General features: G+C 44.3%; 1 protein-coding gene across 1 annotated transcript in view; it reads right to left on the minus strand.

Moving 5' to 3' along the window:
* Positions 1–12,762, minus strand: part of CFAP47 (cilia and flagella associated protein 47) — a 1,765,744-nt gene that overhangs the window by 365,655 nt on the left and 1,387,327 nt on the right. Inside the window, exon 54 of the mRNA XM_029603108.1 lies at positions 4,946–5,057. Within this exon, the coding sequence (XP_029458968.1) occupies positions 4,946–5,057 (112 nt within the window). The remainder of the gene's footprint in view (positions 1–4,945; positions 5,058–12,762) is intronic.

A 12,762-nucleotide genomic window follows, 5' to 3' on the forward strand; every position in this document is an offset into this window, starting at 1 on the left:
CTTTCACACTTCTGGTCTTCACCACTTCCTCTGGAAGGGCATTCCAGGCATCTACCACCCTCTCCGTTAAGAAATACTTCCTGACATTGGTTCTGAGTCTTCCTCCCTGGAGCTTCAAATCGTGACCCCTGGTTCTGCTGATTTGTTTCCAACAGAAGAGGTTTGTCATTGTCTTTGGATCATTAAAACCTTTCAAGTATCTGAAAGTCTGTATCATATCACCTCTGCTCCTCCTTTCCTCCAGGGTGTACATATTTAGATTCTTCAATCTCTCCTCATAAGTCATTCGATGAAGACCTTCCACCTTTTTGGTCGCCCTTCTCTGGACCGCCTCCATCTTGTCTCTGTCTCTTCGGAGATATGGTCTCCAGAACTGAACACAGTTCAACAACCACAGAGTGATGATCCAGTTGTGATCTTTGGAACCCAGAAGCTGACTGCACAAGATAAGTAGCATCTGTCTTACAGTTGACAGGTGGAACTGAACCTGGATGCTCCCAATTTCTCTTTAGCAGGTCAATCAGGATTTCATGAATGGGAATTGACATGATTTCCTTAGGAGCATCAAGAAACTGGAGTACTTCCAGCATCTTGTGCCTTGAATCTTCTTCTGTCTGAAGCTGAAAAGGACTTGTTTCAGACATTTCTTTAATGAAGTTAATAAAGGACAAATCTTCTGGAGGAGAACGCCTTCTCTCTTCAGGAGGGGAGGGCTCTGAAGGCAGATCATCAGTATCCTGGGAAGAATCATTAGTCCAAGGATCATAAAGTTGATCACCAGCTCCCTGAGGATCTTCAGAGAGGAGAAATGGGGTTAATCCCGAAGGACCAGACCTAGGCATCGATGGCATTGGAGGTGGCACTGAAGGTATCAATGGAGAGGGTAGTAGATGCCTGGAATGCCCTTCTGGAGGAGGTGGTAAAGACAAAAACTGTGAAAGATTTCAAAGGGGCATGGGATAAACACTGTGGATCTCTAAAGGCTAGAGGATGGAAATGAAGAAAAGAGTGCATGGGGGTAACTTGCTGATGCGGCTGTTATTACCCTTAACCAATAAGCCTGATACTTTGGGTGGAACTCCAACATTGCTCTCTGCTTCAACGGCAAGAGGTAACAGGGAATTGAACTCAGACAGCAACCAACAAGGGCCCTGATTTTGACGGTTTGGGAAACTAAGTAGGGGGGTGACCTGTATGGTGCAGCAGATGCTACCATAAGCTTGCTGGGCAGACTGGATGGACTGTTTGGTCCTTTTCTGCCATCATTTTCTATGTTGCTATGAATAAAATCCTAGAGAATGTGTTATTGTAACAGTTGAAGGTATTTATTGATGAACACCATCTTTTGGATGATTACCAATTTGGTTTTCGCCCAATACATAGCACAGAGACTTTATTTTTATTCATGTTTGATGTAATCTGATGTAATTTGGATAATCAAACGCATTTCTTCTTAGTCTTTTTGGATATCTTTGTTGTGTTTGACATGCTAGATCATACCATACTTATGCAATGTTTACAACAGATTAGTTTATCAGCTACTACATTGTCATGGTTTCGGTCATATTTATTTGATCGATTTTAAAACGTTTCTGTCCAGGAGATTAATTCTAGATTTGTTCGACTTGGCTCTGGTGCTCCACAGGGATCGGCCTTATCAGCCACTCCATTTAATCTCTACATGTTCCCCTTATGTCGATGGTTGGCGAATTTAGAAGTGGGGTATCAGCTATATGTTGACGACATACAGTTTCTTGTCCCTATTAGTACTTCAATGATTGAGTCTCTGGCTAAAATTATTCATTGCCTTATTAGTGTTAAGGAATGGTTATTTGCTAACAAGCTGTCACTGAATGTAAAATAGGCGAAGATCTTATTTCTCTCACAATTTATTACAATCAAACCTCTGACTTCTCTACTCTTTGAATGTGTGAATATACATACCTCAAGCCAAGCACAAAATCTCGGGATAATAATGGAGTCTGCATTGCTTCAAATCAAGGATGTTGTGAAAAGGTATTTTTTATAAAGCTTCACTTTATTAGACATGTCAAATCTTTCCTTGATGAAGGAGATCTAAAGTCAGTTCTTCAACCTCTTGTTATATCTACTATTGAAATTCCCTTTATATTGGCCTTCTTCAGACCACATTAAAGGCACTGCAACTGATCCAAAATTCTGCTACTAGAATGATATTGGGTACTCACATTTATGAACATATTACTTTAGTTCTGATAAAATTCATTGGCTATCAATTACCTGAAGAATATTCTTTAAGTTGCTTTTACTGATTTATAAAACCATTCATGGTCTTGCACCTTCCTATTTTAATTCTATCTTGAAAATGTATCATCCTACAAGTACTCTAAGATCTTTTTTTCCTATTCTTTTAGAAGTTCCATCTGTGCACCTAGTACGGATGGCTGAGTCGAGAGAACATCTATTTTTTGTAAGAGGTCTAATGTTCTGGAACGAGTTGCCTGAGATCTTAAAAGCAAAAACATCCTTATATTTTAGAAAAATATTTAAAAATAATTTATTTCATTGGGCATTTGATAAGGAATTGACATCATAGTGATAGTGATGGGCGGTAGTTTTGATGTTATAAGCACATGATGTATTTATTAAGTTTGGCATGTAATATACCTCAGGAAACTGCAGGATATGTGTCATCTTTTTTATGGCTGTTGTGTTTTCTGGCTAATTGTATTTATTTGAAAGGTTTTTATATACTGCGTATATACACAAAGTGGAGCTAAGTGGTTTACAAATTTAAAAAAACATACATAATAATAAAACGAGGTAAAAGAGAATAACACAAGGTTAAGTAGTATCAGGTACAAAAAATTACAATCTCAGAAAAGTAAAGTATGAAAATACAATTTTTTGATGTTTTTGTATTTATGAGTTACTTTGTTTTACTTTCATGTTGATTTGTTTTCATATATATATGTTTTTATCTTTTATGGGTCTGTGTTTTATTTTAGATGATATTGTGTTTTAAGAACATATCTATTATCTTAAAACTTATTTATGTATGTAGATTGTAACCTGCCTAGAGTTGAAGATAGAAAGGATAAGAATTTTTAAATAATTAAATAAACTGCCCATTAGGATCTCACAAAAACAAGTAGCAAACTATAATAGACTGAGGTCTCCCCCCCCCCCCCCAAGATATTTAAATTCAAACCAGGATAAATGACCCTTCCTCTCCCCACCTCACTTTCCTCACAAACTGACAACTCCACTGCCATCCTCCCAACCCCCAGGAATCCCCCCCTACACTCCCAAGGCTAGCTGGTGGTAGAGTTGTACTCCTCCATCGATGTTCCGCATTCCTCTGAGAGCAATACTGGGAACAAACACTACCAAAGATGCTTTTAGATAAGATTCTGTGGTGTGACCTGTGATACCACTAGGTAGTGCTTCGCTAACCCTTCACTTTTTGCAAGTACCCTCTACCACCTATTCCAGGAGGGAATTACAAGCATACACCACTCTCTCTGTGATAAAATATGTCCTTACATTGTTAATGAATCAGCCTCCTTGGAGGTTCATGTCATGACCCCTAGGTCTACAACTTCCTTTCCACTGAAAAATGTTTACTTCTTGTGCATTATTAATACCTTTCAAGTATTTAATGTGTCTCTATCCTATCCCCTCACATCTTCTCTCCTCTAAACTATACGTATTTTGATTCTGAAACCTCATCTCAAATAAATTGCTTTTTGTGCAGACCCCACACCATCTTCATTGCCTTTCTCTAGACCATCTCTAGCCTCTCTATCTTTTCAAAGAAAAACAGTAGAAATATTTAAAATATTTAGCTCTGACCAGCAACTTAATTTTACCTTTTCCACTGGCATAGAGAAATACTTGAGTAATCCAACAGGATTACTCTAACTATAAGAAACACTTTTCAGTAAATTAGGTTTATATGTAACTGTGCACTTTGTTCCTCCTTTTTAATGTGGAGGAGGGGCAGGGGATACATGTTCAGATGCGAAAATGCCATTCTGTTTAGGCAATTTACTTCCCCCAGGAATGCCCCTTTTTAATGTATATGAATCAGCCTCCTTGGAGGTTCATGTCATGACCCCTAGGTCTACAACTTCCTTTCCACTGAAAAATGTTTACTTCTTGTGCATTATTAATACCTTTCAAGTATTTAATGTGTCTCTATCCTATCCCCTCACATCTTCTCTCCTCTAAACTATACGTATTTTGATTCTGAAACCTCATCTCAAATAAATTGCTTTTTGTGCAGACCCCACACCATCTTCATTGCCTTTCTCTAGACCATCTCTAGCCTCTCTATCTTTTCAAAGAAAAACAGTAGAAATATTTAAAATATTTAGCTCTGACCAGCAACTTAATTTTACCTTTTCCACTGGCATAGAGAAATACTTGAGTAATCCAACAGGATTACTCTAACTATAAGAAACACTTTTCAGTAAATTAGGTTTATATGTAACTGTGCACTTTGTTCCTCCTTTTTAATGTGGAGGAGGGGCAGGGGATACATGTTCAGATGCGAAAATGCCATTCTGTTTAGGCAATTTACTTCCCCCAGGAATGCCCCTTTTTAATGTATATACATTCTGAACCCCACACATACTTTCTCCCCCCCCCCCCCCCCCCCCCCCCCGAGGCCATTTCTTCCAGATAAATGGCTTTGTAAAGTGTCCAATTCCATACCTCTGTGTTTTGTTACAATTGACAGTTTTTTCCCTTTCCTAAATGCCACCTTTATAAATTCCAATTATTCTAGATGCCCAAAATGGTTCTAAGTCATCCACCCCAGAAGCGGCTCCATTTATGTTTCTGAAATATTTAGCTTAGTAGAACTGTGTTCATTTTTAAGGCACTACAGAAGAATAAATTCTAATTATCATGACAAAATTCTCCATTCTTGTGTGCATGGGGGGCTGTGCCATCAACTTACAAGCTTCTGTGGGTCTGTTTCCACTGTGAAACTTCCAGGATTGCTATTATGAATTTTCAGTTCCAAGATCTCATCTGTAGGATTAGACAACAGAATATTCTGGCGGGTCCATCTGTATGAAGTAGAAAAGGCTGAGTAAGTGGCTATGGTTGACTGAGTCTATTCCTCTGCTCCTTAGCACTCAAATATTCTTAAGGAAGTTTCACGCTTAAGTTCAGCAGTAATTACTTAACCTGACATTCTGAAACCCATGTGTCACAATCCCTTTCACACTCTATGCCCCCACTTTGCCTTACATTTGTCAGCAATTGCACTGTTTGGAATTAGCTATGGCATAATTGCTTTTCAACTCAATGCTTATTTTATAACTCTGAACTTCCCACTCAGATTTAATAGCAGCTCGTAAAATAACTTCACATGCTGTGTACTTACAGTCTATAAAACAGAACAGCCTTCTCGCAATAAAAGTAACTGGACAGAAATTACTGACAACCGAATGATAAACAGTGATATTTACTAAGTAATGACCAGAGAGACCATCGGGAGCTAGTAATTAAGTGGTACTTTCAATAGCTTTTTGATTTATTACCATTAAGTAATTATTTCTCCTGCAAACAGTGCTCTGACAGGACCACTGTACTGCACCCGACAATCCTCACTTCGCTCCCTACCCCTTTAGCTTTCAGTCAGTGGAGAGGGGGGCACAGTCTGATTGGATCTAGAGAAATAAATGGGTCCATACTGAGCAGGTCGGTGAGTGGCAAGTAACCCGGATAACTTTAGTTGCTATATTCAGTGGGGTAAGTCTCCCGCTAAATAGATTTGGCTAAAGATACCCAGATAAACCTGTTGCTACTCATCGGCTTATTGAGAATAGAGGAAACAAAATCCCAAGCAGCTGAGCCATGACTATTAACTGATTCCCTTACTCACCCCTGTGCAGCCAAATCTTTTTAAAAACTATCCAGTTAAGTAGAGCTGATCCTGTCTCTTCCTCTACCCACGCTGACCGCTACTCTATTTCCCAAAAAGTTCTCAAATGCAGAATGGGAGGAATAGAGTCTTTTACCTGCTGCCGCTCGCTAAATAAATAAGGGCTGATAGCTCTGACTGCTCCTCGCACTTATGTATTAATTTATTTACTTGACTCCTTCACTGAGCAATCCCCATTCAGAAGTTCACAATCCCCAGCCCATTTACAGGCTTTAAATGGTGCCATATTTGTAACAGGAAAATGTCCATTACTGACCACCCTACCGAGGTGTTGTCTAGCATTTGAATATGAAATTCCAAACTGTATAACTTGCTCACAAGAACAGATTCCTGCTTGTCCATGGAGAAGATACATTTTATTGTATACAGCCTGTTTAAAAAATATTTCAAAACACTATGAGGTCCATATTTAGCTGCTGTGTGGTTCGGCTATTTAGCTGGATACACTCATCTGGCTAACTTGGCCCATATATTCAGCAGTGATTAGCCAGATAGATTTATCGGGCTAATTTTAGGCCAGCCCTATGAGCCAACCAGAATTGGAAAGGTAAGTTATCGACTTACTCTGAATATTGGAGTTAGCCGGATTACTTATCTGGCTAGCTCAACTCCTCTCAGTTACACTTCTGTAATGCCCCTAACTTATCAGGCTAAATTCTAGCTGTGCAACTTATCTGGCTAGAATTCAGTTGGACGAGTGCCCAAATATTTATTTACCTGGATAATGTCTGAGTTATCTAGCTAAATGCTTTTGAACAGGGACCTCTGTATTATCATATATCATGCAAAAGATCAGGCAGGAAAACAGTGTAGTTTGTTTCGGACTAAAAACAGACTTGCTTCCATCAGGGCCATTTTCTCTCTATATATTGTATTATATCAAAAAATATTCCATTTGCTTCTAGTTAAGAGACAGGCAATATTTTGACAGCATCAATAAATAACAGATAGGCAAGTCTTTTATATCAGTCCCAAAAAGTGACAAAAATAAACAGTGACCTTTTTCTGTTAAGTGAAGTGTGCCATCTGACCAGTCTGGTTCAACAAAGTGGAGAGGTTTTATATATTGAATGCCTGCCTGCAACACAACATGTACTATGCAATGGAATGATGCAGGAAAGAGCAGAACACCACTCAGAGCATTACAAAGAACACTCGCTAATTAGAAAGCAAGAAACTGCTGCTTTTTTCTTCTGCCCTCAGCAGGAATCCTGAAGTACTAGGATACATCTGAAAAGAATATTACCGATAAGTACTAGTCTCTCATCCTCCACCCACTGGCTCCACAGGTTCTGATGTGATCCAATGTTGAAGACAGCCTCTAATGAGTCACTAAGGCATTACGCTGCTAGCAATGTAAAGTTATGCTCTGAATAACACTGTAAAGACAGGAAAGGTGGAAGCACTGTATGCAAAGACCTGAAACCCTGATTAGATTCATTCTAACGAAATGGCGGCTGTTCTATATTTTCTTCTTCTTGCACTGCCCTGCTCCTTTGGAGTTCCAACTCAGTCGGAACGGGACTGCGATTCAGGGCCGTGCACCATCTCTGGAAATTACCCCAGGTTTCTCCTCACCTCCCCAAAAAAGCCAAGTTATTGCAGCAACAGTCTTCAGCTAGGGGCCATAAACTGCAGTTTCCTTGGAGTCTGGCCACTAGGTGCTGCCATTGAGCAATGGCTGAGAATCCCTCCCTCAGCCTACAACACTTCCAGAGCATCCCCAGCCTTGGCCACTCTGGAGATTGAACCCCGATTTTCTGCATGCCACTAAGGCACCAGGCCATCCTGAATTCCTGCTATTCTTACAGGAGTACCATAAGTAGATACAGGGGCCTATACAATTACCGTATTTCCACGCACATAACCCGCGGGTAATGTGCGTTTTTACCTACCCCGCATGCCCCCCGCGGGGTATAAACGTGGGCGGGTTATCCAGAAAAAATTTTACAGCAGCGGAGTCCGTCCTATCCCTGCGCCGGAGGCGTCGCAACTTTTGAAGCCGGTGGGGGAGTCGCTGAGGGCTGCTGGGAGCTTTTGCCGGGTTGGTCAGCACGGCAGCGGGAGGCGGAGCGCTGCGGCGAGGAGGCGGCGGCGTCGGGATCGCTGCGGAGGGAGCCTCGTGGTCGGCTGAGTGGACCCGCTGGGGTGAGTGTAAAAGTTTTGGGCCTTACCCCGGTGGGTTCCTCGCGCCGATCGCGCAGGCCTGCACCCTTTCGTGGTCAGCGGTCGAAGAGGAAGCGGAGCCGGAGGCGTCGCAACTTTTGAAGCCGGTGGGGGAGTCGCTGAGGGCTGCTGGGAGCTTTCGCCGGGTTGGTCAGCACGGCAGCGGGAGGCGGAGCGCTGCGGCGAGGAGGCGGCGGCGGCGTCGGGATCGCTGCGGAGGGAGCCTCGTGGTCGGCTGAGTGGACCCGCGGGTTATATGAGGAGGCGGGGTATATTAAAACTTTTTTCATAAATCTTGAAAACCTGCGGGTTATGTGTGTGGGCGGGTTATATACGTGGGCGGGTTATTGTCATGGAAATACGGTAATGTTAATGTGCAGTGAGATCCTCTTATGCATGCTAAAAAGAGAATACTATGCAAGAAGTCAATTTTATGTACATTTTAAATTTAATTTAATTTTTGCTCGTTTTATTTTTATTCCTGTAAACCGTTTTGACAAAAATTTATTTTTATAAAACGGTATATAAATACCTCTAAATAAATAAATAAATGAATTAAATAAATAAATACATAAATAAGGCCTCCAAAACATGTTAAAGTGGACCAGAGAGTGTGAGCAGACTAAAATTAGCATGTAAATGAAGGAATGTCATATACAAATGAGGCTTTAAACATGTGAAAAGTAAATAACAGGATATGCTTACCCTCCACACTAGCAACCAAGCACTTGTGACAGAATGCTATTTAATGCTGGTCTTGCACCAGAGGCCCCTGCTTGAGCCAGGATCAGGAGATTCAGAAAAACATGCACCAAAAAGTAAAATCTCAAATCTTCAACAACTTGTAAACATTAAGGCAACCCCTATCAGTCCTTCCTACCCTGGGGCACCATTGATAATGGAGCAAAGAAAAATCACTGCTTCTCTAGAACTCCAACTAAAAATGCCATGATGCTTCTCTATCCAAGCCCAACAAACAATGCCACACTTATCTCCATTCTGCCTGCCTTTCAGCAGACAGGAGCCGCTCCTCACCTAATGCCAATACTCCAGGTCAGCGAGACAGACTGGTCAGGGAGGTGACAGGTGTGTGTGTTTGTGAGAGATAGAGACTGGTTAGGGAGGTGACTGGTGTGTGTGTATGAGAGACAGAGACTGGTCTGGGAGGTGACTAGTGTGTTGTGGGTGTATGTATGAAACACAGAGACTGGTCAGAGAGGTGACTGGTGTGTGTTTGTGAGAGACAGAGACTGGTCAGGGAGGTGACTGGTGTGTGTGTTTGTGAGAGACAGAGAGACTGGTCAGGGAGGTGGCTGGTGTGTGTGTTTGTGAGAGACAGAGAGACTGGTCAGGGAGGTGACTGGTGTGTGTTTGTGAGAGACAGAGAGACTGGTCAGGGAGGTGACTGGTGTGTGTGTTTGTGAGAGACAGAGACTGGTTAGGGAGGTGACTGGTGTGTGTGTGTGTGAGACAGAGACTGATCAGGGAGGTGACTGGTGTTTGTGTTTGTGAGAGACAGAGACTGCTCAGGGAGGTGACTGATGTGTTGTGTGTGTATGTGTGAGACACAGAGACTGGTCAGGGAGGTGACTGGTGTGTATGTTTGTGAGAGACAGAGACTGGTCAGGGAGGTGGCTGGTGTGTGTGTGTTTGTGAGAGACAGAGACTGGTCAGGGAGGTGACTGGTGTCTATGTGAAAGAGACAGAGACTGGTCATGGAGGTGACTGGTGTGTGTGTGTGAGGGAGACAGAGACTGGTCAGGGAGGTGACTGGTGTCTATGTGAAAGAGACAGAGACTGGTCATGGAGGTGACTGGTGTGTGTGTGTGAGGGAGACAGAGACTGGTCAGGGAGGTGACTGGTGTCTATGTGAAAGAGACAGAGACTTGTCAGGGAGGTGACTGGTGTGTGTTTGTGAGAGACAGAGACTGGTCAGGGAGGTGACTGGTGTGTGTGTGTGTGTGTCTGTGTGTGAGAGACAGAGACTGGTCAGGGAGGTGACTGGTGTGTGTGTGTGTGTGAGAGACAGAGACTGGTCAGGGAGGTGGCTGGTGTGTGTGTTTGTGAGAGACAGAGAGACTGGTCAGGGAGGTGACTGGTGTGTGTTTGTGAGAGACAGAGAGACTGGTCAGGGAGGTGACTGGTGTGTGTGTTTGTGAGAGACAGAGACTGGTCAGGGAGGTGACTGGTGTGTGTGTGTGTGTGTGTGAGAGAGAGAGATAGAGACTGGTCAGGGAGGTGACTGGTGTCTATGTGAAAGAGACAGAGACTTGTCAGGGAGGTGACTGGTGTGTGTGTGTGAGAGAGAGACAAAGACTGGTCAGGGAGGTGACTAGTGTGTGTGTGTGAGGAAGTGAGACTGGCCAGGGCCGTGACTGATGTGTGTGTGAGAGAGAGAGAGACAGAGACTGGACAGTGACGTGACTGGGAATGTGTGTGTGAGAGACATACACTGGTCAAGGAGGTGACTGGTATGTGTGTGTGAGAGGCAGAGACTGGTCAGGGAAGTGACTGGCATGTGTGTGAGGAAGAGAGACAGGTTAGGGAGGTTACTGGTCTGTGTGAGACAGAGACTGTGTGTGTGTGACTGTGGGCCCTAAGGAAGAGGACCGTGAGGACAGAGCTTCAGCAGCCACTGCTGCTTCTGGTGAGTGCTATTGGTCTGCAAGGGAAAGGAGTAGGAGAGTTGCTGGAGAGGGTAAGTAAAGGTGGCTTTTTAAGTTTATTTTTCTTGTTTGACTGCCATTTTAATTACTGGGTATTATGTGATGTGTCTGCTGTTTTGAAATATTTTATAGATATTTGGACAATTTTTAATAATTTTTATGAGTTTTTAATTTTTGGATGTAATTCTGTTCATCAGTTGTTTTGTAATATTTATTAGTATACTTTTACAATTATTTCTGTGTGTGAATCTATAGCAGCTTGGCTTGTTCTGTTTTCCTAATAGGAGGTGTGTTAGTGTTTAGGGCCTGGTTAAATATTTGTAGTGTTGCCTTTTCATAGATAGGGTTGTTACTGTTTGAGTGTGTTCCATAATACAGTTGTAACATTGTGCGGGTTAATTTGTGTGCATTATTGCAGATCCTGGGACTATGTTAGTGTTAGGAATTGTGGACCCTTGGCCCGAGGTGGGGTTGTTGCTACCTGAAAGGTTGGGCCCCTCAGGTCCCCACTGTTGGTAAGCAAGTCTGGCTGGGAACAGAGGCAGCTGGAACTTTACCTGAGCCGACCCATGTTCCCCGCAGGTTGAGCTCTTGGGTGCCGGAGCCGGCAGGACTTAGGAGTGCCCCTTTGTGGCTGATCCCAGAGAGGGTAGGCGAGTGAGTGCCGAGAGTTTCAGAGAGGTAGACACAGTTCGAGGCAGAAGCATGCTCGAAGAGAGGAGGAGAAAGAGTCTCTGGGAGTGCAAGACCACTGCAGTTCTGAGGAGAGTATAGCAGGAACACAAGATGTAGTTTGCTGGATGGGAGCTAGAGCGGAGCCCACTGTAGCCGGTGCCTGGGGAGCAACAGCACAGGAGCACTGCCTGGAACATGGCAAGCTGCAGGCAGGATCTTCTGTAGTAGCTGCACAGAGGGCTGCCCCGAGGAGCGGGGAAGCCCTGAGAGAGAGAGTCCAGTAGGTTGCGCTGAGCCAGGGCCCGCGAGGAACGGGAAGCACTGAGAGAGAGAGTCCAGTTAGCTTGTGCTGAGCCAGGGCCCACGAAGTGGGAGATGCAGAGACAGTCTGGGTAAGGTTGCGCTGAGCCTGGCCTCGAGGAGCAGGAAGCGCTTGAGAGAAAGTCCAGTTGCACTGAGCCAGAGCCCGCAGAGCGGGAAGCGCTGAGAGAGGAACCCGGAAGTCGAAGCACAGAGGTCTGATGACAGGAGCAGTCGGTCCATGGAGAAAGTATGGCACCAGAAGGAACCATGGAACTCGTTGCCAAGTTGGTTTGTGAAGGCCACAGGTGGTGCTTAAATATTCCGGGTCAATGATGTCATCAGGCAGGGATGAACCCGGAGTTCCCACCATGGGCCCTTTAAAGGCAGGGCAGGTAGCTCGCGTGCGGGCTACCTGGAAGGCCCAGGATCGGAACACTGGTCGGCAGCGTCCCAGCCGCCATGTGGAATGCAGAGAGTCAGGGGAAACATGGCGGTGGTGACTGGCTACCGCTGTGAGAGCACCGGAGGAGGGCCAGGCAAGACATGCGGTGAGTTGAGCCTGCTAGGGATGTGCAGAGGGACGCCATACGTTGCATTCGTGATTCGGATTCGTCGGGGAGCAGATACGTTGCATTCAGCCGTATGGCGCCCCGATGCGTTAATACGGCGATTTCTATTCGTGTCCTAGCTAAAATTAAAATTAACTACAACCCCCCACCCTCCTGACCCCCCCATGACTTACCAAAACTCCCTGGTGGTCCAGCGGGGAGTCCGGGAGCCATCCCCTGCACTCTCAAACCCTCGGTACCGGTTTCATCATGGCGCCGATAGCCTTTGTCACAGGGGCTACCGGTACCATTGGTCAGCCCCTGTCACATGGTCATCGACGCCATCTTGTGCTCCTACCATGTGACAGGGGCTCACCAATGGAACCGGTAGCCCCTGTGACATAGTATGGGCAAAGGCTATCGGCGCCATTTTGAGTACTGGCAAGGACGGCCGGTGTGCAGGAGG

Source organism: Rhinatrema bivittatum, chromosome 5 (assembly GCF_901001135.1).
Source record: "Rhinatrema bivittatum chromosome 5, aRhiBiv1.1, whole genome shotgun sequence".
Taxonomy (NCBI): Eukaryota; Metazoa; Chordata; class Amphibia; order Gymnophiona; family Rhinatrematidae; genus Rhinatrema; species Rhinatrema bivittatum.